The sequence below is a fragment of the Hippoglossus hippoglossus genome, chromosome 10 (assembly GCF_009819705.1).
Source record: "Hippoglossus hippoglossus isolate fHipHip1 chromosome 10, fHipHip1.pri, whole genome shotgun sequence".
Lineage (NCBI taxonomy): Eukaryota > Metazoa > Chordata > Actinopteri > Pleuronectiformes > Pleuronectidae > Hippoglossus > Hippoglossus hippoglossus.
Genome location: NC_047160.1, coordinates 19867721 through 19895271, shown reverse-complemented (window position 1 = coordinate 19895271; position 27551 = coordinate 19867721). Strand labels below are relative to the sequence as shown.

The window sequence follows — 27551 nt, the reverse complement described above, 5'->3', positions numbered from 1 at the left end:
ACGCTCAATATAACAACTTTTTTTTCACCGCTGCTGCTCCAGAAACGTGATTTTGCCTTCAGCTCTGCTCCAAAGCAATTTTCTAATCACTTCCAATCTTTTTTCATTCTTGTTGTGCAATAGTGTCTGAATTGGAGACGTGCCCTCAGTCCCTGACCCAGTGATACAATCAGGCAACACATGTGACAGTCTGCAGAACCCAGGCAACGTGTTATTCTGAGGTAAGGGGTAAATTACTCAAACAATTACTCTATGTATTAAGTCCATTAACTCCATGTATATAAAATGAACCAGCCATGTTTTTAATTAAACTTAAACCATGTGCTGCTACACCTTAATTTGACAACAGCTGCCTCTCCAGTTTTAAGGCACCAGAAAGTCTTTATGTTTCACAGCAATCACATGCGATGTTATCAACATGTGAAGTGATTGTAATGATCCAGCACAAACTATAGATCCATACATATCAAATTAATACAACAAAGTTATTCAGAAATGTGCAGAAGTGGCTTCACAACCATTTCATTATATGTTTCAGAACAAAAAGAATTTGTATATAGCTCCCTCCTAATTGGCTTAAGGCTTCAGTGATGCGCATGGCATTCTCCATGCTTGTATTCTAACAACATCAGATTTATTATATCTTGTGGTTATTTCTTCCAAAGGAGATGCAATTTATTTGAGCTCTTCCCTCTGGCAGCTCATTTGTTACTTACAGCCACCAGCTCCATACTTTTTTTAATTTCCAGCAAGAACGCTGTAAAAACTGCTTAGTTCAGGAGTTTGTTACAGTGAAATAAGTAATAACCTCCTGGCAATGTGGTGGCACCTATTCGCAGGTCTATGATTCTCTATGAATCTTAATAAAACAGAAATAACGTTAAGAAAAAATCCCTCTGAAAGTGTTGCTAGGTATTTCATTCCATGTGTAACTTCTCGGCCGTATCTCTTAACCCATCGCTTCTGTGTTTTTTTTTTATTTTCATAAAACATAACTCAGATTTAATTTCATGTTTGACAGAATGTAAACTTCTGTCCAGCCTGTAATGATTTGGAACACATTAGGTGAGGCAACAGCGTGTGTTGCCCAAACAATCGTTTATTTGCAAAACCGTGTGACATGTTGAGGGTAACGTTCATATTCTGAAATTAAAGTAAAGAAACACAGAGCAGCTGCGCCTCTTTCTGTAATGAACCGTGGGAGCGAGCTGTTGCTGTGACACAGATGTTCAATACGTTGGCATGATGCTTATTGATGATGCAATTTTGCAGTAGAGCAGGTGCTCTATGTTTCTCTATTAGTCTTTATAGGGTGTGTATTTTCATATAGGTGCGTACTGACATATACTGATTTATGTGTGCTCTCCTCGATACAGAAATACATATGTAACATCCATAATTATGTGTATCGTATTATATAATCTATTTTCCTATTGTTACCAATCACCCAGTGTTGCTGATATAAATCTATGTGTCATTTTGATCATGACATTATTACTTTATATTTAAAGTTGAATTTATACATATATATATATGTATATGTATATATGTATATATATAGAAATTGTAAATATCGGTAACAGCAGGCAAATAGATTATATTCTCTATTAGTCCTTTGTGTGTTGTGTATTTTCATACAGGTGCGTACTTATATATACTGATTGAAGTGTGCTATCTTCAATAAAGAAATACATATGTGACATAATTATGTTGATTGTATTATATAATCATTTTTCCTATTATATGAATCTATGTATCATTTTGATTATGACATTATTATTTTATATTTAAAGTTGAATTTACATTTATATATATAAATTGTAAATATTGGTAACAGTAGACAAATAGATGATATAATACAATACACAAAATAACAGGTGTGACGTATGTTTGTATTGAAGATATCACACATCCTCGCGATATTTCACGTCATCATAATGAAAACATGACAGAGTAACACCCAACAAGGCGAAACCGTTCGTGTTCTCAAAGAGGAAAAACACTGGTTTCTCTTTATTTCCATGCCCTTCCTCCATTGGCAGCTTCGCGCCACCGACCAATCACGTCGAACCTCCCAACGCGCGCGGCCAATCACACTCGCCTCCCCCCGCCCCTTTCCCCAGCATCCACTTCCGCGTCACGATCCGCGTTGCTACGGCGACCGCCGCGGCTCCGTCGGCGGTTGGCCGAGCGGCCGTGACGTCAGCGTGATGTCGGGAATTCCTCTCCCTGTCTGGCTCCGCGTGCAGCGCAGCGGAGTCGCTCGCAGCGCGGGGATGAAGCGGCACGCACTCAATACACGTGAGGCGTCAACTTTACCATGTTCGCTGCCCGTGTTCGCGTCTGAGCCGCCGGAGGAGACTCCGTCCGCCGCGGGTCCGCTCGTGGGAGACAAGTTCAGGTTCCATGACACAACTTAGGACAGGAGACATGATGCTCAGCTGCGTCTTCATCACCATTTCATAAAACACACGAGCTGAGGTCCGAGCCGCCGCCGCCGCCGCCGCTGCTGCTGAATCCGAGCGAGGCCGCCGTCAATGTAAGTGTGTTGTCAATGGAAACTCAGCTAAACACCAGCGTTACCCCGACGCCGCAGAACTACAACGCACTGGCTGCTGGGAGTCTTTTGTAGTTCAATACAATACTCACTCACCAGGGAATAGTTTTTTTAAGTTGTACTTCACCTAACATGATGACCTTGTGTGTCAGAAGTCGTGACCTTTTCAAAACTGGTGTGTTTACAGTTGATGTTTTTTTAGAAACACGGATACACGATAGATTGATAAATTGATCCTGAGGGAAATGTGTAGAGTAAGAGTAAAAGTACAAGGCTGTGCAAATGATCATTAATATATTATAATGTATTGTAATATATGAAAACTTAACCAAGAACCAAAACAAAACATATTGTGCACAACAGGGTCAACTATGAAACCTCAGTATTTTGGGCCTCACACTAAATATTTAGTGTCTTTTATTTGTTTATCTTTAAAAAAAAAAACAGTGATTCATAACAAGGTCAACTAAAATATAGGGGAAACAACACGCCTGTATCTTGGGCCTTGTTTTTTGAAAAGAAGGGTAAATTATTTGTTTATCTGTTTAGAAATGCATTTAAAAGAAGGTCACTCTAAACAATAAAGGGGAAGAAACATGTGGGTCTTGAACAGAACTAACATTTACTGGTGAGGGTCTTTAGTCGTTTTAGAAACACTGATCAATGAAGGGGTGAACTAAAAAAACATCTGTATCTTTGGCCTTGTGTTTTGCTAATCAGGGTCTTTTATTTATTTACTGCACTGAACCGCTTTTTCTGTTTCCACATTTCCAGTTTTGTGTCTCCGTCCACTCACAGTTGGTGTGTTTGATTTTCTTTTATCCTGCCGAGCCCAGTGCAAACACACCCGCTGTGTGCTAGCAGCTCCAAACTTGAAACTGGTTTAACTTTGTGAAGGAAGGGATAGAGAGTTACTATCTGCAATGAACGCTGCTGTCCTCCCTTAAAGAAAGCACTGGGGGGTTCGCAGCCATATGACAAACTTCACATGATATAGTCACTCAGGGCTGCAGAGGCAAGCACAAGACGTCTTTTCATGCTTTTCTTTTCTTTTTTTTTTACAACTCCAAAAGTTTGCTTCCCATCTCACAGTGACCATTTGTTGAAGCACATTCTCTATTGTTCCTCTCAATCGTCTGCCTCTGTGCGCACACTGGATCGTCTGTATATCCTCTGGACGGTCAATCTGCTCCTCTTCACTGAGTTACCTAGTCATGGAGCTCTGCCACAGAAGGGATCAGTGGACAGTGGCAGCGGCGGCTCAGATGTCTGCCCGCCCGCCCGTCGTCTCTAAATAGATAAGCATTTAAGTTGTGCGAGGCCGTGACCTGTGAGCAAGGTGCTTTCTCAAACTCTATCTGCGTCTCAGAGGGTGATTCAGCAAAACACCGCTCTTCTCTAATAGATCTCTGGGCTCCGGGAGGACAGAGCTGGCAGATTACGGTGTTTTCATTCGCCCATTTTCCCACTGAGAGGTCAGATAAAAAAATGTCAGGTTCGCTGTTGGAAAAGTCTAGTATGATACCAACAGATTTTTGTCACTGCGTTGAGATGTTTTTTTCAATAATCTTAAATTATTTGTGATTATTTGTTATTTTCTCAGTAAAATATTGGTTTGGCAACAATTTTGATAATTAGATAATAGTGTCAATATTTTCAAGCAAAAAGGGAAAGTTGTTCTGGTTCCAGCTGCTGAATTGTGACCTTTTGCTCGTCTAGTGTAGTAGAAAAGTTATTTGGACCACAGGTCAGAGAAAACATGCAAGTTGACATCAAATCTCTGATTCAATGAAAAGTAATCAAATCTCAGAGCTCGTTCGGAAGCTAAAAGTATGCCTGTTTTTATTTTTAAAATTAGTTTTTTTTTTTAAACATCTGTAGTTGTATATTTTCAGGCTGTTATCACGCTTCTGAAATTTATTTGTGATTAATGTGGTTTTGCTATTCTCTCCCCAGAGGGTCTGCCATGTTCCCTGATGCCCTGGAAGCAGCCGGGCGGGTGGAGGGCCTGTCGCTGTCCTCCCCGCAGCCGCTACCAGAGCTGGAGGAAGAGGAGGCAGTGGCGTCTGTGACGAGAGGGCCAAAGAGACAAGGACGCTACCGGCAGAGCCTGCAGCTTTTGAAGCCCTTCAGGATAACTCACAAGTAAACAAAACTGAAGTTTCGGTGGCAGACTATGACCTTGAGCTGTATGAAGGTAGACGTACAGGCAGTTTGAGGCTGTGACAGTGAGTGATGCACATTTAAAGACGCACTAAAGTTTACTTTTAGCTGGCTGTTAGGGCAGTAGCAGGAGGCCACGATAAGGGACGGGACCTTATCCCTCAGTGACAGACAGCACGCTGTCAGAACATATGCCGACTGATAAACTTTTTTATTTTTGCTGCTCTCTCAGATTTCTATGAGGTGCGTGCAAATTACTGTTCAAACACCGTAGGCATGATTCACCATTCGTCAACTCTGCCAAGCAAAGGCACCGCTTCTTCTTCAGCAGCCGACATGGGCCTGCTCCCCCAACATAGCACCTCAGTGTGTGCCGGCACTTTTAGACGTCTCACCCGTTTCCACGTCTTCTCTCTCTCTATTCCAGGCACCAGCACCCAGTCGATAACGCTGGCTTCTTCTCATTTATGACTCTGCACTGGCTCACCCCGCTGGCGATGAAGGCCTACAGGGCGTCCAGCCTGTCTATAGACGATGTGTGGGGACTGTCTTGCCACGAAGCCTCTGAAGTCAACTGCCAAAGGTGAGGTAACTGCGGCTCCGCGGAGGTTTGCCTGATGGAAGTGACCTGTGGGGTTAGGAAAAGCTGACTCTCAGAATTCCTAGAAAACTATATTTGGGGTTTGACATGACATAACATACATGACTGTATTTGCTTTTCCAGTCCTATCAACCACTCAGTGGCAGTCACCCATTCACGCACATATTCAAACAGCGCTTCTATACGCAGTGGTATTTCTATCACACAGCTTTCATACACTGTTGGCACAGCCGTCAGGGTTTAGTGTCTTGCTCACTGATACGTAATGCAGACTGGACAAGCCAGGAATTGAACCTGCAACCTTCTTGTGGATGACCCTCTGACCAAGTCCTTATTAAAGGATAATTATGGGGATGCTCTGTATGTCTGTCACTGTCGAACAATCCACTGTAAAGACTAAAATCAACACTGAGCCTAAAACAAGTATTTCTCAGTGCCTACGAGGTCCAATGTCGTCCAAACATTATTAAAAACACATCAGAAAGCTTCACTGTTGCGCTGCATTAAGATGAACACGGGCATTTTAGCCGACTTTGATTCAATCCCAGCGTGCGGCAGCCACTAATGCTCTGTTGCAGATCAAATTGGAACCAGAAATAGTCTACTATTTACTCCTTCCTCACATTTGCTAAAAACTGCAGTGCCCAGCTGTTTTAGGAAGAGTACTGAGGCTGTTTTAAAAATACACACTATCTGTCAAACGTTTTAGAACAACTTGATTTTTCTATTTCTTACTGAAAGTGTTATGTCCCAGTCAATCGATCAATCAATCAAACTTTATTTGCAGGAAGTATCAATAGATGTCGTGCATAACAGAGCACATCAACAAAACAACAATATTAAAAACATTCATGAGAAAAGACAGTGTCTAACATAAATGGTGAGATGTTTCAATGGTAAATGCTTTTATGCAAATAGAATATGTCCCAGTGTTTCTGATATTAAATCATTGAACAAAGAATGAAGATTCAAAAATAATTAATTAAGGACTATATGATATAAGAAATTTTATTAACTCACTCGGCAGCCGAAACACACTTGTTTGCATCCTTTTTACATTGTAAATGTTTAGAAACTTCCCAACACTTAACAACTAAAAGTTCTTATTAATGTCTTACTCTTGCAGTTTGTTTTGCTTTGACACTTTGTCCAGTTCTTCCCGAACCAGCTCTGTGGGGTTGTAGCCCAGACACCTCGAGTCTCGTTCTTTTCTTCCCACGCTTCAGGTCAAATTGTTGCTGGAGAATGAAACTCTGACCAAACCACTCTCTCCCCTTTGTTACTCATCTTTCTCTCACTGATCTGATAGTGAATATATAGGACAGTACTTCCTGCAGCACAGTTTTGTCCTAATAATGGATCAACACTGCACACTGCGTAGACTGGGTTTTGTGAATAAGCAATCAAGGATGACCCGTTTTCAGTGACCTATTTTTGTGCAGCGCTCACCTTTGTCCAATTTCATTGAGCTGCGCAGATGTGAATAAACTTTTGACCGGTAGTGTGAGCAGACACAGTGGAGTCAAAGGTTTTTAGGTTCAGAGTATTGACCGTGTGTTGGTATCTGTGTTGTTTTGTTTGAGTATTTTCCAACTTTCCAATCTTCAGTATGAACCAGCTAACTTGAGTCTGAGAGCCACCTTCATTGAACTCACTCTTCTTTGGATTAGCAAGATAATATACATCAATAAAGGAATAAAGCAAATAGTACCTCAACAAAACAAGATTAGCTAACGACTTTAGGACCTTTTTAGTGGATGATGTACGTAGGTGGAGCAAATTCCCTCTTTCATTTTTACTAAAGCTACTTTCAGACATGCACTGAACTGTCTCCTGAAATTAGCCGAAAGGGGCAGCATGTGAGAACTCAGAAAATTCACAGCGAGCCGGTGGGTGTCTTGATGGCAAAACTGAAAAAAGACAAAACAAATATCTCAGAATTAAACAGAGGTGCCATACACGTAGAAGACACTGATAAAGATGTCAACCTGGAAAGAAGATGAGATTGGAGAGCTTTTAGAGATAAGGGCTGATACCGGTGTTGATGCACTGTAAACAAAAACACCTGATTTCCATGGTGGAATTTATACTTCTTGTCCTTCCTCCTGCATGCTCCTCTCAGGTGTCACCCCTCACCTGAATGTTCCAGACATTTTCCTGTTGATGTGAACGTGTCTGACCCAAACAATCTCTGCATTTTGCCCAAAGAATTGACAATTTCATATCTGAAAACAGCTTCATATAAATGTAATGAATCTGAGACGTCTTGGGCTCTTGTGCAATTGTCTGTTTTATCTGGGTTGGTCAATCCGCCTTTGTAGAACAGCATCACAGTGTGATACGGAGTGTGATCCATTTAGATGAACAAGTCATGTTTTCTGTTTCCAGTACCCAGCGGAGCGGGTTGTATTCAGATCCACTCAGGTGAACAGATCTGTCCCACGTCCCTCCACTCTCACACTGTCGGGGCTTTGAGTTGCACGTTGACCCTGAGATTGTTTTCCTTTTTTAAACAAATATTGAGATACCGTCTTCCCTTTCGCCGCGCTTTATGTGAACAAGATAAATGTGGTGATAAACCCGGTCGCTCTCACACACACCCGGCAGACAGTGGCAGAAAAACAGATGCAAGGCCAAGGTCACATTCACAGTATTCTAAGTGTGAGAATTTGCAGTGCAAGCCATGTAAACAGCGATCTTGGATTTTGTATGCATGTACCGTAGGTCGCCAGGATTTGACTAATGAACGTTCAGTCTTTTCTACCCAAATCTCGGGAACACTGTGCCTGGAAGGAAGGCGGCTAAGAAAAGCAGGGATTAGAGATTACAGTGAGAGTTAGTGCCTGACTTTTGCTTGTTATGTCATTAGCTCCTCTACCTGCGCTGCACCGTGTCTCCCTGTCACCTTCATTAGCTCTCACTGACGGGAGCCCTGCAGCAGATCATGAGATATCAGTTTGTGTTCGGCTGCCGATCAGCAGCAGCACCGCGAATGCATCGTGGTCACGTGCTGACTCCGTGAACGAACAATGCAGACTTACAATAAGTCTATTAGGGGCCATTTATTTTTGAGCTGCTCGCTGAAGAGAAAACCAACGCCTCTCCCATTACTCACATGCTGTCAAGTCACGGTGCCATGACTCGGCATTATAGAGGAGGGTGACTGTTTGAGGAAGTTCCCTCTTGTAACTGGTGACAAGTGCGTGGGCTGTAAATGACTTGCTCTGTTAAACGGCTCTGGCTCAGGGCCTCGGGGTTTAGTGTTGCTGCTTCTTTTTGTGTGTGTGTGTGTGTGTGTGTGTGTGTGTCATTGTGTGTGTGTGTGTGTGTGTGTGTGTGTGTATAATAGCACGTAGAAGGGAAGGAGCACAGAGCTGTTACCCTGGCATGACTGAGGGACGGTATGCAGAAGATGGGAGGGCTTGGTTGTGTGTTTACATAGCAAGAACAGTTATACAACCTCGATGCAACGCAAGGATGGTGACTGAGAGAGTGAGAGTGAGAGAGAGAGAGAGGGGAGAGATGAGAGATGAGAAAAAGCTCCCTGGGAGAGTTGACACTTGTTGGTGCTCAGTGAGGTGCGAACCTCGAATACGATGTCCTGGCCGACGCACTCTGGAAACATCAGCTTCGCTTGCCATCTGGCAAACAGAGACGATTACTGTTAGGAACATTACAGTCCTGTTTAAAAGCAGATCACTCCCCCTTTTGGATCCCACACTGGTGCCCTGCTGCTCTCATTTACATTTACGTACATGACGACACACATACTTGAGGTTATTTTTATTTTTTATTGGATTTTTTTGATACTTAATCACACATGTTGTCTTTTCCTCCCTTTGGAATCGCTGTATAGTCGAGCTTTATTTTCAGACTCGTAGGTCCAAATCACAAAATACAGCACAAACACAGAGTAGAATCATCACACTTTATTAATACACAGTTATTAAAAAGACATATAGACCTTTGTTCCAGTTTTTCTAAAATCAAAATGAGAACCTTAGTGTTGTCTTGGTTAAAGCCCTTATGATCACGTTTTGGAAACATGAAGTTATTCATAAAATTCCTCAGCAGAGGGTGAAAGGTAACATGTGGCTCACATTCGTCCATCTTGGAAGTTTGAGCAAATTTCCGAATGCATCATTATATGTCACCTGAAGCTGTAGCTGCAGTGACGCGGCACACTGTCATCATCACATTCATCGTTCCTAATGCTGTAACCCAGTTATACTGTAAATACACACCTCTGGACTTACAGTGTAGTCATATTCACCAACACTCACGTTAAACTTTATTGGAAAATGTTCTTTTTCCCTGTTCTCGGCGCACTGACAGGATTTAGCTCCACGCGATATTTTACTCGCGCAGACATCTCATTTCCAGCTGTGCTTCCTCACGCAGCTATCGGCCCTGCAAATAATTGCAATTGCTTAGATTCAACACCATTTGAGTTGAAGTCGTAATTATCAGGCTGTGTGAAAGTCTGCCTGGTTTAATGTTCTGTCTATCTCTGATACGTTTTTAATAAAGCCATTAGGGCATAAATTACTTTCTGCAGCTGCTCTGCCGCTGCTTTATGGAGTCATTATCCATGATGCATTCGGCCAACAAGATATTTTACCCTCTTCAAGGGGCATTATACAGCAATGAAAGTACATTAACCCATCTTTAAAATGTTTGATAGAAGTACATTGTCTCAATTTAATTAAGTCATACATCATACATGATTGTCTATTGTAGGTCACCTTTGCATTATTATCAGCATCGCCGCCTTAATTTTCTTTTTTTGTACTTTTCAACTGCAGTGATTGCCTGTTTTTATCCCCTACTATGCTTTCGGGGGAAATCTGATTTAATTGGAAGTGTAACTCGACAGTTTTTAATCAACTTCATTTAAGGAAAACTAACAAATCATTAAGTCTTCTTTTCACTTATGATAATTTCGCCCTTCAAAGATGTCAACTTTTACATAGTTGTTTGGTACGATTACAGCGTTTTGCATCATATTCTTGTTTAAACAAAAAATGAGGAAATTAGTTTGACTATCATCATTCTTGTGTGTTGGCTCTGGCTCCAGGCTCGAGTATTTGTGGCACGACGAGCTGAAGAGACGAGGGCGAGAGGGGGCGTCTCTGACAAGAGTCTTCTGGAGGTTCTGCCAAACGCGCATGCTGGTGGCCATCTTTTCCCTCCTCATTACAATGGTGGCCGGCTTCGTCGGGCCCGTGAGTACCATGCAAATCCTCCTTTGCTTTTATATTCAGCTGATTTGGCTAATATGCCTCTCAAGCACTGTCACTGGCTTGGGAGTCCCCACGTCCGGGTGTATTTTCTGAAAATCGCTTTATCCCGTTTCACGCTGGTCTGGAAATTGAAATGAAAACATACTGGGAGATTACAAAGCCTTAGATAGTGAAACCCGTATTAATCCCATAGATCAGCTGGTTATTGTAGTCTGTCCCCCCCCTCCCAAAAAAACTAGATGAACATCAATAAATACTAGATGCAGTGTTTTTAAACATCTCATATCACAAGTTCTAAGTAATCCTCATGTTACTTCTTAGTTGTCGCCATTGTTCCAAAAGCTCTAAGCTGTTTATTTTGGTGTCAGGGCATGTGTACACTATGTGCCTGCCACTTCCCACAACTAATAGCATTAACTGGATTTAACTCTTGCACAATGACGCGTTTGTCTCACATTCTTGCCAGATTTTTCTTTTAAATTTGCTAACAAAGCATTATTGTATATATTATCTCTGCAGTTTTTTCATACATGTTTGAATAATCACAAAATGTGACTGTTCTTTTCATGTCATCTCAATCAGGCCTTAAAACATAGCCCGTCTGTGTAACCGTTCTTTCCACTTCTTTTATGCCTTTCTTACCCAAATGATCTCTGATTAATTGATTTAAAATATTTTCTTTGATCCTCTCCTTCTCATGCGTTTCCTCTCATTCATCTGGTCCTTGCCCTGCTTATCTTATCTTCGTCTATGGCATTTCCTCAAACGTACCCTCTCTTTTTCATCTCCCTGTAATTTATGTCCTTGTCTTGTTCCACTTTATCTCTTCCATGTTCCTGATCTGAATCTATTATTTTCCTCCCCATTTGTGTCCTTTCAACTATTTCTGTCTGGTTTCTTGAACCTTCTTCTCCTGTTGATACCCTCTCTTGCCTTTCGTTTGTAGGCTCTCCTGGTTCGAGCTCTGCTGGAGTATTCCCAGAGCTTCGAGTCCTGCTTGCCGTACGGCCTGTCCCTGGTCGCCGGGATCTTCCTCATGGAACTGATCCGCTCCTGGTTGCTGGCGCTCATGTGGGCTGTCAACTACCGCACTGCAGCGCGCCTCCGTGGGGCAGCTCTGACTTTTGCATTCCACAAAATCCTCCGCCTGCGCAGCACTAAAGACGTGGGTCCTGGCGAGGTAGGTGGCATAACCCTGGAGGGGGGACTCATCTCCCAATTAACTAAATCATTCCTCACTGCAGGGCACCACATGCAGATGATTGAGATGGATTTAATTTCTGCTCTTACGCCATTCCTGCTTAGATCTCGACAAATCCCACAGTCTGGGGAGGGGAGGCCGTCTTAGATCACTCATTACACAGCTTAAGAGGAATCATTGTCCAACAAGTAAATGTGGGAATATGGACAATTGTATTCGTAAAGGTTTAGTCTTAGTGGTGAGGTTTCAGTATCAAAAGGTTTAGCTCATTGAATTTTGTAATTTGTAATATGACTCATTGTTTCTCTACCCAGCTGATCAACATCTGCTCCGCTGATGGCCAGCGCCTGTATGAAGCTGTGTCAGTGGGCTGCCTGCTGGCCGGGGGGCCCATAGTGGGAATACTGGGTTTGTCCTACACCGCATACTTCCTGGGCCCCACTGCTCTGGTGGGGTCAGCGATTTTCATCTTCTTCTATCCAGCCATGGTACGACTTCAGAGAGATAAAAGATGAAAAACACAGACGGCATGAGACAACAAACGCCTACACAAAATAGAATATATTAAACCCGATAAATTATAGAAATTTCTTAAAGTTTTACCAAAAGTTATGAGGGTGCCTATTTACTGATCTGACAAGCAATTAGGTTATAGAAATTTCCAAACATGTGACTGTCAGGTAAATAACTAGAGCGACTGCTTTATTGTCTATTCCTACACTAGCAAAAGATGCTCCCCACTTAAAAATCTTTATGTTAATTCAGGCTGTTGAAGAACACAACCAGCACTTTTTAAAAGCATCATAACTCTGCAGCTATCAATCTCTTGTCAATTTTGTAGCCGCTGTTTTCAAATTACTCTCAGTCTAAGCTGAGGCCTGACAGCGGGGGACCCCGGTATTGATGCGAGAAGCATTTATCACTCTGGTGCCTCGGACAGGCCTGCAGCACAGCTAATGTGATTGTGTCTGCTTTCATTTCCTCCCCTGCCACTTATTTCTCTTGTCATCATTTCCTCAATTCCTGTCTGGACAGATGCTCGCATCCAAGCTGACGGCGTATTTCCGCAAGAAGTGTGTGACGGTGACTGACCGGCGCGTGAGGTTGATGAACGAGATCCTGTGCTGTATAAAGTTCATCAAGATGTACTGCTGGGAAGATGCCTTTGCGCAGAATGTTCACAGTGAGTGGCTGTCATGTTTCACAATGACTCAGCGACATCCTCATATGCTGCTCATTTCCTGTTGGGACTCGAGACAAACGTCATGCTGTTCAGTGCTTTTATTCAGCTCTCTATTCCTGATTCACTCAGAATGAAGGGTGGCCTCATTCGAACACCTGTCACCGCTGCAAATTAGTGACTAAACACTCGCTTTATCACCTGAAATTAGACTTATCCTTTAAGTGAACGGGCAAAATAACCCTGACCCGAAATCCATTTTCATTAGGTCGCTCGTTTTAAGTCTTTCGCTGTTCCACCATCTATAATCAACACAGCTTTGAGTCCCATGGCGTGAAGGTTAATTTGCGAAGCTGTCTGCGGCCTTATGATAACTTGAATGACTCATCAAGGCTGTTTTTCTCATCCAAGAATTAGCAATGGCCTTTTCTCATGAGGCTGTAGGTTGTGGATAGGGATCATTTTCCGCTTTTAATCATGCTCCAAATTAGCCAGGTGGGGCTCATTTCCACCGCTGTCCTGCGATTACTTATTATAATAATTATTAATTGGCTTTCAACTTAATGGCCAATGAGTCTTAAGAGTTACAATGTCATTCCCTCCAATTAACAGTGTTGTTAAATGGATGATCACAGTGTTTTTGTCTGGGGCGTGTGACTTTTTGCTTTATAATCCACGCAGAAACACACTTAGCATCCAAAGGGAATCCAGTGGGGAATAACGTGCATCAGGAGGAGGGAGCTCTCATATTTCACACACACTGAATTAAAGATGCTGTTTCGGTTCCAGTGTTTGCACCCAGTGAACTGGAACAACAAAGCAGCGAGCACGTGCAGTGGCATTTGGGAGAAGCAAACATGAAGGAAGGGAATGGGGCAGGATTTGGGCATTAGACTTGGACACTTATCAAAGTTCAGCAGGTTTCGAAGACAGTTTCATACCATGTATGGATGTGAGGGCCCGTCCTCCCTCTTGTATCTATTTCTGTCCTCTGGCTGTGTGTTGTTTAGTGACGCTTATGGTGTTTGTTGATTGAAAGTCCACTGGAGAGCCCCCTGGGACTCACTCAACTCTTTAACTTTTTTTCCGCCCTCTCCCTCTCTTTGCCCATCACCTTTATTCAACATCTCTCTGTTTCTTATCTGTCCAACAGAAGTGCGATCTGAGGAGAGGGGGATACTGGAGAGAGCCGGGATCATCCAGAGCATCACAGTGGGCGTCGCTCCCATCGTCGTGGTGATTGCTTGTGTGTGCACTTTCACCCTGCACATGGCTTTAGGCTATGACCTCAATGCCGCTGAGGTATTTTTATCAGGATCTCTAGGCACTGTCATCTCGGCTTCCATTTTTTTTAATTCCCCTGTATTTATCTGAGGCTGTCTCGATGTAATATTCTGCTCAACACTAACCAGTGATTTGATTGGATAACTTTTCATTTTTGAAACTAGTTTAAAAGGTTATGTGAAGAGAATTAGGCTCTCATGTACTTCTACACTAACATGACTTTTAGAACACCACTTCGGTTCAGGAAGTAAATTTCCTATTCATTCTCTCTATTGACGTTTCAGAAAAATCCTATAAAAAGAGTTTTAAGCCTTGAACCTGGCTGAACAGCTACCAGATGAATCATGAACATAATTTGATTCCGAGCATAAAATATTGGAAAATGAAGGAACTACGCATCCCATAAACCTTTGTGAATGAGCCCTTTCCAACGACTTCCAGCACACTTACTCTTGAATTCATCCTCGTTAATATAGTGTTTGCTCATGATAGGATATTCGTGGTCATGGTAAACATTTCCATGGTAACAGCGAGCTGAACCAATCAGAGATGTCACTACTACACCTGAGGATTGTGGGTAGTGTAGCACTTCTCCTTAACATTGCAATTAAAAGTCGTTATCCTCAAAACATGGTTGATATCAAACAAAGTTGTCGCTTTTACGGGAGCATATTTGTTCCTACCTTGGATGGTTAAAATATTATGGCTGATACTCGAAATCTCTATTCAGAAAATGAATAGGACTTTTACTTTACGGAACTCAATAGAGCTCAACCCTGTTGAGCTCTATTGGATCATAGATAATTTTGCCCCAGGAAAGACGACATAAATAATAACTTCCTCTATCTCTCCACACCCCTTTCCAGGCATTCACTGTGGTCGCAGTTTTCAACTCCATGACCTTTGCCCTGAAAGTCACACCGCTGGCAGTGAGGGCACTATCGGAGGGGGCTGTGGCAGTCAAAAGATTTCAGGTGAGACACACACACACACACACACACACACACACACACACACACACACACACACACACACACACACACACACACACTTGACACTGGTGTTTTTATCTTTTCACACACTTCATTTGTCCCTGACACAGTAAAGGGATTTCACAACCCTAAGGCAGTGCTAAAGCACACAGTACCATCTTACTCGTCATGATATGTTTACAGTACGCACTGTGGAAAGGTCAACAGACCAAAATAAACTCAGAGAATGTGGATACAGAAAGTCAGTGGGCGCTCCTCGGAGCCAATGTAAAGGTGCTCATGTTATAAACACAGCCGCCCACATACTGACATTGTCAACATGCTTTATTTCCAAACAGATGCTAAAAGTCACACATTAGTGAGAGGTGGGTTCACAGAAGGAGCCAAGGTTCAATAGTCAAGCATTTCTGCCGAGGACGTACCAAAAGGTTTGAGGTATTTACTTGTAAACGGTGCATAATAAAGTAAAGAGGAACCCAGCAGCAGATGTAACTGAAGTGATGAGGTACTGGTATTATTTCTGGCACAGCTGTGGTAGAAGCAGTGCCAGTATCTCATGACATTGCATAGGCTCACATGTGGTAAAGCACACACTTGTTTTTGTAAACATTTTTTAGTGATGCATGAATATGTCTGCTTCTGCAAGATGCAACACAAGATGCAAACAAGTTGTCCGTCACAGTGTGTGGTCAAAACTAAATGTTCCACAATGTAACTCATTGTGTCTGTCGCCACAGAGGCTCTTCATGATGGATGACAGACAGGTGATTTTGGCCAAAATGGAGGATCCCAGCAATGCAGTAGAATTTCTGGATGCCACGCTGGCTTGGGAAAAGGCGCGTCCTCCTGCTGCCAAACTTCCTCCGAAGAAGCGGGGAGGCATGAAGAGCGTGCTGCGCAGGGAGAAGCTCAGCCTGTACATTTCCACAGAGGACAGCAAAGGAAACAAGGAGGGTCCCAACGCGCAAAGTCTGCTCACAAACATGGAGCAGGAGAGTCCACAGAGCACCATCTCCTCCACTCAGAGCATACGACCTCCACTGCAAAAGACCCTGCACCGCATCAACCTGTGCATTAAGAGGGTAACGGCACAAACATACATTAAGCGGATTAAGGACAGTAGATAAACAGTTGGACGAACATTTGTTTGCTTCATAATTTCAACATTACAACTGTGTTTTTCCCTTTTTAGGGTTCACTGGTAGGGATCTGTGGGGGTGTTGGGAGCGGAAAGAGCTCTCTTCTGTCTGCTCTGCTGGGACAGGTGAGATTCAACAAGATTGCTCAGTTTCAGGTTCCTCTTCAGACAGACACATACATTCAAAACTGGAACAAGTATTCTTCTTAAACAATGCAGCACGAAAAAAGTTTAATTTGGAAAGGAAAGTTTTCCAACCCGCAGTTTTTTGTGTTGCAGATGACCCTGTTAGAGGGAAATGTAGCTGCCAGCGGCGGCTTCGCTTACGTGTCCCAACAAGCCTGGATCCTCAATGACTCACTCAAGGAGAACATCTTGTTTGGAAACGAGTATGATCAACACAGGTAAGATCAACCAGTGTGCCATCGAGGCTGAGATAAGAAAATAATAATAGAATACGACTTCATTTTTATAGAAACTATCCCAACAAGGTTACAGAGTGCTTTACCGAATATATGGGAATAACAACACAGAACAAATCGAAAATAAGATGCATAACAAAATAATATATTAAAAGCAATATCCAATACAACCAGTCTAATCAAGCAAGTCTTATCTCGTCAGCTAAGGAATTTTGGCCCTGATGGCAAAAGCCTGTTCGCCCTTAGTTACCAGCCTTGAGTTAGGAACCACTAGCAAATGTGGATTTTGGATTACGGCTTGGAGCACAGATTTACCCCCCAATCTTACATATTGTTTTCTTTATCAGATACGACGCTGTCCTGGAAGCCTGCTGTCTCCTCCCAGATCTGGCAGAGCTCCCATACGGAGACATGACAGAGGTATCTGTAGAAATCTGTCTTTTTTTTAATGCAAAATACTCTGTTTGTATTTGCTCTTTTTTCTGCAACCTTTCCTTTTCTGAAAGAACTTACACAGGAGTCTCAGGAGAGTTTTATGAGAGTTTTTCTTTCTTTCCAGATCGGAGAGAGAGGTGCCAACCTGAGCGGAGGGCAGCGTCAGAGAGTGAGCATGGCTCGTGCCCTCTACAGTGAGCTCCCTGTTCTTCTGCTGGATGACCCTCTCAGTGCTGTTGATGCTTGTGTGGGTGCCCATGTCTTCTATGAAGCTATCAAAGGTTCCGCCAAAGGCAGGACTGTGCTCTTTGTGACGCATCAGCTGCAGGTAAGGGACCGTCTGTGACTTTCTAATGTGTTCAAACTTTCCTTAAAATGTGCAAATCTTCGGCACTGTTCTGAACGCAGCCACGATTCACTGGTTAAAGTTTTAAAGCTCTTTTTCTTCTTTAAGTATCTGTCTGACTGTGATGACGTGATCCTGATGAAGGACGGGCAGATATCCGAGCACGGCACCCATGCTCAGCTAATGGCCAAAGAGCGTGACTATGCCACCCTGTTCAGCAGCATGCAGCAGGAGGTGAGGCCAGGGGCACACGAGGCACCGGGTCAGCTCTTCTGAATAAGGCATCTCTGCCCCCACAACACAAAAAACATCCAACACTACAGGCTGAATAATTCATAAGCCCCAAAAAACGCAGGCCCAGTTGCAGGGAAATGTTATTGCATACAAGGCCTTTCATTATTTATGCATGCATCGATTTACTGGTGAGCAGCTAAAGACCCTGTCAACGATATCTCTGTTTAAGTGACTTGCAGGGTGTTGTTGTTGTGGCTCATGGGATTTGGGGCAGTGGCATGTTTCAAAACTCATTTTCTTCCAGTGGCGGCTGGTGATAAAATGTATTAGGGGGGGCACAGTGTTGAAGGGGAAGGGCAAACAAACTCAGGCATTTCTTGTGGAATGGTGTTTTTGTAAAGAAATTACCGGATTTGCCGCAGTTCCACATAAAGTTGCCATATCTTTTGCCGATCAGCTCGCCTCAGGTCCTGTGGTTGCCAAAACTCTTGTGTATGTATTTAGACAGAAATTAAACAAATACAACTTGAAAACAATTTTCTATCGAATGCTCACAGGTGCTTACGGTCTACCAGGTGCATTGTAAATCAAAGTTAACTATTATTATCTAATTAGATCATATTTAACATTTTTATACAGGCTTTTTTGACTAAGGACACCCCAGCACCTCGTATTAACTGGCCACCCCTGTATTTCTTCCCTTTTTGCCTTTTAGGATCTGGTGAAAGAGAATTTGAAAAACAAACGGCAGAGAACAGTTGCAGAAAAGGCTGTCAGTGGTTCTGACGTTGCCAAGGTTAGACCGAAGGTGGAAAGCAAGAGAGGAGGTGAGAAACCCTGCTGCTCCACAAATAGAATGAATCCTAACTGGATGTTTTTTTCTCTCCGACAAAGATTTACAAGTAACTCTTTTCTTTCTGTCTCTTTCACATTTTCCTGCATCTTATTTAGATCAACTGATGAAAGCAGAAGAGAAGGGCTCCGGTGCAGTGGCCTGGTCCGTTTATGGGGCCTACATCAAAGCAGCAGGCGGTCCAGTAGTCTTCGTCATCAACATCTTCTTCTTCCTCTCCACCACAGGCAGCATAGCCTTCAGTAACTGGTGGCTGAGCTACTGGATCGGGCAGGGCAATGGGGTGAGTTTTAGAGACGATCCTGCTTTATTATATTATAAACCTCCCGTCGGTGTGCATGTTCCCTAAAGAAAAATGCAGAGGATGCTTCAGTGAATTGTGGTAAACGAGTGAGCATTAATCTGAATGTGCATGATTAAAAAAGTAACAGCACCACGGTAAACTTAATTAAAAACAAGCACAAGCAGTGAAGAAACAGATGTGCAGCAAAGCAGGCACTGGCTGCTATTGAGAAATGTGCTCGGAATAGCAAACATCATTGCACTGACTGATTTTTCATGTATGTCAAAGTGTGCTCCTCTCAATTTCATTAGAGGCAAAATTCCTACGTTGGGGGAAGAAATGGATTTTTTTTTTTTCTCTCAGTCTTTGTAATTTGTTGCTCCATCTGCCCCCAGAACACATCATTACTCTCGGTGAATGAGACGATGGCGAGCAACAGCATGAGACTCAACCCTCACGTTCAGTACTATTCAACTGTTTACGTCGTCTCCATGGGAGTCGCTTTATTGCTGAAGACTGTGAGAGGGCTGGTGTTTGTGAAGGTAAGTGAGCCACCCACAAGTATATAACTCATTTCACCTCCCTCTGTCTGTCACGTTCATTGTCCTCATAACAAGAACTGATAAACTGAAAAATGATGGAGGTGTTTGAAAGGAAGATCCATCCATCCATCCATCCATCCATCCATCCGTCAATGACATAGAGGCCCTGTTCAGACCTGAGAGATCACAAGTGGACAGCGTTAAGCTCCTCTGTTCACAGCTGACGTTAAAGTGCGTCCTGAATGTGTCTCCTGTGGCCACATCGAACCTCACTCACCCGCTCCATATGCAAATAATCACGTACGTCATTTGTGTTTGCAAAGACCAAACTGCATTTATTTTTACCCAGTCTCTGTTTACAGATGTGTGCGATGACAATGATATTGTGTTGATGGCTACAAACAAATCGAAGTTTAAATACGTCTAAACTGTGGCGGGTCAGAGGACGTCAGCTATGTGGCCCAGGATGCATTTGCGTTCACTGGGCGAAAAGAATGGAGCCACATGTGTCCACGATCACCACGGAATGTGGTCTGAGTCATCCGATCTCAGGATGCATTGAGGACACATTTGGACGCGTTTAGACCTGAACTTAGTGCTGAACCCTTATAATCGGACCACCCAGTACAGATACCAGGTCTAACAGCTGTCACAGAGACCAAGGAATTAAGTCACATTCACATCTACGGACAAATCTGCATGTGTTTGGACTGTGGGTGAAAGCAGGAGGTCCCAGAGTAAACGCACTCAAACACAGAAAGAACAAAACTGGGATTCGAACCAGGAACCTTCTCGCTGTGGAGCCACACTGTACCCCAGTGCCGTCCCTTTGAAAGAAATATGAAAAGTTTATATATTTACATCAAGCCGTGCTCTCGCCTTATTGTCTTTATTGTCATTCATTCGTGCGCTCATGGTTCCAGTGCTGTAATTGAAAATGCCTGTGGGCCAAATCCATTTATCTGTCCACAGAGTTACAATGGCTTAATGTGTGTGTGTGTCTCTGTGAGCGAGCGAGAGACAAATATGGTGGACAGAAAGTGTGTGTGTGTGTGTGTGTGTGTGTGTGTGTGTGTGTGTGTGTGTGTGTGTGTGTGTGTGTGTGTGTGTGTGTGTGTGTGTGTGTGTGTGTGTGTGTGTGTGTGTGTGTGTGTGTGTCAGTGCCCCTTCGGGTGGGCATCCTCTTTTTCAAACTAACCCATCCTGACACTACATTGCAGAGGTTAGGTCCCCATGTTAATGCATGCCACTTGAAATTGCTAATTTTTCAAAGACGGCTAATCTTTTTTTACCCCTAGCTGTGATGAGATCTTTGCGAGTGTTAAATATTCCATTAATAGAATTAATTTGTTCTCTGCTGCCACATGTAATTTCTGTCCAATTGGTGAAATGTCTCTTGCGCGTTAGGTCATGACCTTTATGTCAGCCTCCCAGAAGCTCATTAGAAATGAAGATTTGACAGCTTGCCTTGTGCTCGGAGAAAAAATAAGTACCCACCACTGTGCACATGCTTAGCATATGGTGAGGTAGCATTTGCAACTCTGCAGGCAGCGTGTTTATGCCACTGTATTTATCCACTGTGTGTTTTTATGTTTGAAGCCGAGCACATTGAATATTTCCCTCCAACTGTCTCTTTATCCGAGCTGTGATGGTTTTCCCATGTTTCTGTTTGTTTAAACGTGTCGGGTCTGGTGTTCAATCGCGGCTGTTGTTTGTGTTCACAGTGCACGGTGAAGGCTGCCTCCACGCTCCACGACAAGTTGTTCCGCCGGCTCCTCCTCAGCCCCATGCACTTTTTTGATACAACACCTCTGGGTCGCATCCTGACCCGCTTCTCCCGGGACATGGATGAGGGTGAGGCTTGATTTGTCTTGACTGTGAACCTTCCCCCACCCAAGAGAGCGCTCAGTCAGTGAAGTCACACTGGTTGACAAGGTGTAGTGTAAAGACACAGTGTGATTCGACATGAAGTATTTTCTCTAGCGAGGGGCCCTTTGTTATCCTCCTCACTGGTGCCTTTGCTTGACATGTTGATTTGTGGGTTGCTGTCTCTTTTAGATGGTTGATTTTGTTTCTAAACATATTTTTTTAAAGAATCCATTGTGTTACCTGCAGATTTTCTCCTTCACTTTCACTCTTTTATGAAATAAACACAACACGACACAGAGAGAGACGCATAGAGAATGTTTTCCTCACACATAAGAGATTGATAGATCCCTCACCACACACTGTGTATAACATACGATATGCCTCCTCCCCGCAGTGGATGTCCGTCTGACCATGCAGGCTGAAATGCTGCTGCAGAACCTGACACTGGTGTGTTTTTGCTTGGCGATGGTGGGCATCGTCTTCCCCTGGTTCCTGGTCTCCATCCTGCCGCTGGGAGTTTTCCTCTGCGTCGTGAACCGCGTGTCCAGGTCAGGCTCACAATCACCTCTTATCATGCCTCTAGCTTTGAGCTGCTAGATCTATAACTTCCTTTAAATCTAGTAACTCACTTTGACTGCACACCGTTTGATCCCCTGAGCATCTCACTGTGCAGGTATCAGAGCTTTCTCCTGCTGCTGCAACAAGGTTTGATAAGAGTGATCACACTTAACTGTGGTAAATGCACAGCTGAAAAAGAGAATAATAAACCACAAGAATTACGTGAACATTTTCTGGGAATTTGATTAGTTTGGGATGAAGTGTTAATGAGATTGTAAAATGCAATTCTTGCCTAAATCAGTGAGTTATTATAATTTTTTTTTAAATAATTTATTGCTAGTAAACCTTTTGAATAAAGAGATAGAAAATGTTCGAATCTTGCAGCATCTTATGTTTTTAAAATAGTAATAGTTAAAAAGTGCTTTCTGTGTTTTGTCAATGTGACTTTCATGGGTATTTTGGAATGAGAGCATGTGCTACATGACAACTTCAATGGCTAATCAACAGTTCACATGGCAGCACAGCTATTGTGCCACACTATGACCATCATCATTATTTATTGATTAGGTAATGCAAAGCTTTTCTGATCAGTAACCATTAACAGAGAGCCACTTCACAAAATAACGGGAGACAGTGAAAGATGTGCAGTGATAATCCTTCTATTATTGGTCATTGATTTCACTCTTCATAGCTTCTGCTCTGCATAGATGTGGTAGAAGCGCCTCGGATGATCAGATGACGCTGCTTTTGTCATTTTCGGTTTCGCAGCGATTGTGCAATAAAGGTGAATCCACCGAGGGGAATAACAGCTCGCTGGCATCCTGGGAAATAACCACAGGATGTTGTTATTTCCTGTGTCTGATAGATAAAGAAGAACACGACTCTCTGTGTTCTGGTTGAGAATATGAAAACAAGCTGCATGAATACTCCTCAAAATAGAAACAGACTATGTGATTGATGTCACTGCATCATAGCAAGAATTGGCAATAATACAATAACACATCATATGACCCTTTTGAAAATGTATTTTATCTGGCAAAGTTACATTTTGGAGGGGAAATGTAAAAGCGTTTAAACTACTTTAGGTTGACTCCTGAGATTTCTCCCTGCTCTCCAACATCACACAACCTCTCCTCCCTCTCCTCACGATATCTTGTCCCCACACAAACTTGAATTCTTGACTCCTTTCATCAAATCTGATGCCAGTTTGTCTCGTGAGGGACCAATATCTTTGTTTATCTTCTCGGAGGAAACTTGATTGGTCCGTGCTGCAATTGGACTTAATGATACACAGCACGTTGACGCAGAGTTAACCTCACGTAAAAAAACGAGCGGAAGAGATGATCCCCGGCCGTTTCTGAAAAGGTTGTGATCACCCTGGGCAGTGCTCTTAAAACCAAATGAAATACTGTATCTCACAAAGTCACAACGTCGCAGGATGTTTATGAACGTTACATCAAACTGGATCTCCCGTGGAAATTACTCCACTTCTAAAGCAGCCGTTATCGAATCCTGAAATGAAACTGCCCATGGCATAAACATGTTTGTCTGGATCACGGCCCTGAAGCAGGGAAGTGTCATGTTTTTTTCCCCCCTCTCTCTCTTCTCGGCTTTTATGAGAAAACCAAATGATTCATGGGAGACTTGTTATTCACATGCACCATCCATTCCATCGGCGCATCTAAAAGAAGAAAGATTGCGCCGCCTTTGTCAATAAACCTCCTCTTGCTCACACTTCCTCGTGGACGACTGGTGTCTCTCTGGCTGTGCGCGGCCGTCTGTGTGTGATGCGGCACAAGAAAGTGCTTGTGAGAAACGGCCAAGTTTGTCAGGTTGCTTTGAGGAGCGATTCCCTTTCTGAACACCGTGTCATCATTACCTGTCTGCCACACAACTGCCTCACTAGAGCTGATGCATTTTCCATTCCTTCACTCCTCAGTGATGTTTCAGTATTTAGATGTCATCTGTGTGCTCACTCCCCACATTTTTTTCCGCAAAGTACATAAGTAGCTGAGGGCTGCGAAATCCATGTGACAAGAAAGCTTTGATTCTGAAGCTGCACAAGGGCGTGCACTTCACATTTCATACAAGAGTTAACATTTCTGTCTCTTTTGTACTTACAGTGGCTTATTTTGGGAGTAAAATGTTCCTCAAGATGGTTTCTAGTTGAATATCATCAATTTGAAAAGTTCACACGTTGGAGCCCATCTGCACATGAATGCATTAATTCCTACTGCAGACGGCTAAAGCAAATACCACTGTCCATTTCCAGGGTCCTGATTCGCGAGCTGAAGCGCATAGAGAACATCAGCCAATCGCCATTCACCTCTCACATCACCAGCAGTCTGCAGGGACTCTCCACCATCCACGCATATGGAAGAGGACATGACTTCCTCCAAAGGTGAATATAATGGTGTGAGTCAGAGATGGAGATGATTAAACTTCAATTTCATCTTATCTCCGCTTGTAGTTTTTCTGTTTACCCCCTGTTTAGTAAATATACCAACCCTCATACCAGAAATTGTCCCCTCAGCAGCCAGGGGAGGAGACAGTCCTGCTTGCTTTTGCTCCGCAGTAATGGATTTATCTGTTGTTTTTTTTTGCAGATATCAGGAATTACTGGACACAAACCAGGCCTCCAACTACCTCTTCAGCTGCGCCATGCGTTGGCTGGCTGTCCGCCTGGACCTCATCAGCATCTCTCTTATCACTGCTGTAGCTCTTCTCATTGTCTTCATGCACAATCAGATACCTCCAGCCTACGCAGGCCTGGCCCTATCGTACGCTGTGCAGGTTCGTAGAGAAACACATGCAGTGACATGGAATGAATGGAAACGCCAACAGAGACTAAATGTTGAAAGAAAATTGGAAATTGAAGCCCAGGACAGGATAGGAAATGTCACAAAATAAAGCCTCATCTGTTTCCAACAGCCACCATAAAAGTTCCCTTTATAATGGAAATGAACCTTGTGGCTCGGGAGACGCTGAGAACTCATTTTAACTTGTTATGAATTTATTTTCTCTGTGCCTGTGTGAACCAGCCTTCAAAATCTCCTGCAGATTAACCTGTTCTAACCAAACACTTTTAAGTCTGATTCACTCTGAAAGACTCACTGTAGACAGACTCTAAAACACTCACTTGACTAGCAACATGATAAGGACACAAACAACCCACATTGGAAACTCCAAAACATCATAGCTACACTGGTTCTCTTGTGCTGGTGTGAATACAGCAGAGTTTTTATCAGTCATGTGCAAAAGTGCGTCAACATTGCACCTGAGTGATATCCTTTCAGGGAAAATCCAGCGTAAAACGAGAATATGTAACTTCTTAAAATCACATTGTTACTCTCAAAAAGGAAAAGTTGAATTTGTAAGCAAGAGAACCGACTGTTGACCAGTAGTTTATGGTGGTTAATGTCTAATTATGTTAATTTTTCTGTATTATCCACATTATTGATTACTTACTCTAAAGAACCAACATGTTATCAGAATCAGATTTATAGCCAAGTAGGTTTCCAACACACAAGAAATTAGCTTGAGAGCATGAAAAACATATGAAGTAGAAAAGATAGGAGGAAAGATGTTTATGCAAAACAAGAACCGTGTGCTATCGGGGGAGGAGAAGGAGAAAGACAGGAACCTAAAGTACTAAGTACTAAGCTACACAATAAATTTAAATATATAAAAGATAAAGGCACATAGAGGTGTACAGGTCTTGTACCCAGATTAAACCTCTCCTGTTCTTTTTGGAGGAAGCACATTACTGTATAAACTGTAAACAAAACACTATCTGCACAGCATGTCTTAAAGGACTATTGATTTCCTCATTCTCAAACTGCCCAGTATTTGCTTTTATTATTCTTTTTTAAAAGCTCAGTGCTTTATTGCATGTGTCATAATGGACAGAGTCATGACAGCCCTGGCATGAGACTTGAAATCCGTTGTCTAGATGTTGACGCAGCCATATCAGCAAATCTGTTTATTAGGTTGTAAGTATTTCTATGTTTTACTGCTTGTTTGTAAAAGGGGAGCGGCTCATGTAAACCCAGTGTTTTTCAGGAACTGATGAGTTAATCATTGATCCCCCCCACTCTCTCTGCTTCTCTGTCCCCTGCAGCTGACGGGCTTGTTCCAGTTCACAGTGAGGCTGCTCACAGAGACCGAAGCTCGGTTTACATCAGTTGAGAGGATCGATCATTATGTAAAGGTAAGAGCATTGATTAGTACAGTGGGGGTGGATTATGTGGCACTCAGGCGTATTGTCCAAGGTCATGTAGACTGGAACACCCTCTAGAATTACACTGACAGATGCAGGCCAGCTCACTGCAGTAGAGTGAGGTGTGTGTGTGTGTGTGTGTGTGTGTGTGTGTGTGTGTGTGTGTGTGTGTGTGTGTGTGTGTGTGTGTGTGTGTGTGTGTGTGTGTGTGTGTGTGTGTGTGTGTGTGTGTGTGTGTGTGTGTGTGTGTGTGTGACTGTAGATGTGTGATGTGTGACACAGCAGGAAAACAGATAGAGACCCAGCGTGAGGTCTTGACACACATGACAGGGCTTGTTTCACACGCACATCAAACCACAAAGGGATGACTGTCAACTGCACGTTGTTTTTCTTCTCTGTGCAAAGAAAAGCTCATAGAGAGAAAATCATACAGATCAGTTGCAGGGGGGCATCCACCTCCGCAGAGATTTAGAGATTAATGCCAGACACCATCACCGTCCCTTATCTCAGTGTCTAGAGAGTGAAGCCCCCCGACACAGTCCTGAGGCCGACGGTCCTGCCCCCTCCTGGCCTCAGCGGGGAAAGATCACCTTTCAGAACGTGGACATGCGTTATCGTCAAGATCTGCCGCTGGTGCTTAAGAGCCTGTCCTTCACCATCCTGCCCGAAGAGACCATCGGGATTGTGGGTCGCACAGGATCAGGTATGAGTGACGCTCTCTGCTCCCCCAGCCAGCAGCACTTTCAGTTTATGTTTGTGTCTCCTATCGGACTTGGGCTCACATTTGTTCACACTGTTATTTTTATTTTTCTGTATGCCTTTGCAGGGAAGTCCTCTCTGGGCGTAGCTCTGTTCAGACTTGTGGAGCTGGCAGTTGGCTCTATCATCATCGACGGGATCAATATTGCACAGATTGGACTGGATGACCTGCGGAGCAAGCTGGCCATCATTCCTCAAGAGCCTGTGCTCTTCATCGGCACCGTCAGGTAATCCAGTCCTACTGATAATTACTTTTTTTTTTTTAACAAGAATTGTAACCAGGTTGTCGCTCTGGCTTGAAAATAACATTTGTGACTAATGAGCGGAGCAGAGATAATGAAGAAACAAACAGTACTTGACAGTTAATGCACCTAATCTCACGGAGAATCCTCAGTGTTTAGATGGGAAATAATGTGGTTCCAAATGGGCGTCAGCTGTTGGTTTAAATGTGTGTGTGTGTGTGTGTTTAACGCACCCTTCCTACACTCATTAAGCTATGAGATATATGTTTGTTTTACATCACAAAGAACAATATAGAATATATATGCTCAGTGTGTGATCCTCTTTACAAACATGCATCTAAAGGTTAACTCTGATGAGACGATTTGCAGTCTTGCATTTGTCATAATGTTGAATCCACCTAATCAATATCAAACTTTTGCTCTGTTTACC

The 27551-nt window shown here is 43.1% G+C and overlaps 1 protein-coding gene across 2 annotated transcripts in view; it reads left to right on the top strand.

The window, feature by feature from the left end:
* Window positions 1-2250: 2250 nt before the first annotated feature.
* wu:fb13g09 (multidrug resistance-associated protein 5) overlaps window positions 2251-27551 on the top strand; it is a 28163-nt gene continuing 2862 nt past the window's right edge. Inside the window, exons 1-25 of one of the 2 annotated variants that reach the window (XM_034598195.1) lie at window positions 2251-2539; window positions 4514-4702; window positions 5148-5303; window positions 10399-10546; window positions 11511-11744; window positions 12080-12253; window positions 12801-12948; window positions 14099-14247; window positions 15096-15203; window positions 15959-16303; window positions 16414-16485; window positions 16639-16763; window positions 17129-17201; window positions 17341-17544; window positions 17671-17796; window positions 18512-18623; window positions 18748-18932; window positions 19328-19474; window positions 21199-21328; window positions 21738-21891; window positions 24174-24302; window positions 24508-24694; window positions 26022-26111; window positions 26631-26823; window positions 26947-27106. In XM_034598195.1, the coding sequence (XP_034454086.1) occupies window positions 4524-4702; window positions 5148-5303; window positions 10399-10546; window positions 11511-11744; window positions 12080-12253; window positions 12801-12948; window positions 14099-14247; window positions 15096-15203; window positions 15959-16303; window positions 16414-16485; window positions 16639-16763; window positions 17129-17201; window positions 17341-17544; window positions 17671-17796; window positions 18512-18623; window positions 18748-18932; window positions 19328-19474; window positions 21199-21328; window positions 21738-21891; window positions 24174-24302; window positions 24508-24694; window positions 26022-26111; window positions 26631-26823; window positions 26947-27106 (3728 nt within the window). In that variant the 5' untranslated portion in view covers window positions 2251-2539; window positions 4514-4523. Of the gene's footprint in view, window positions 2540-3902; window positions 4033-4513; window positions 4703-5147; window positions 5304-10398; window positions 10547-11510; window positions 11745-12079; window positions 12254-12800; window positions 12949-14098; window positions 14248-15095; window positions 15204-15958; window positions 16304-16413; window positions 16486-16638; window positions 16764-17128; window positions 17202-17340; window positions 17545-17670; window positions 17797-18511; window positions 18624-18747; window positions 18933-19327; window positions 19475-21198; window positions 21329-21737; window positions 21892-24173; window positions 24303-24507; window positions 24695-26021; window positions 26112-26630; window positions 26824-26946; window positions 27107-27551 lie in introns of those variants that run through there. The other variant, XM_034598196.1, reaches the window with a different exon arrangement.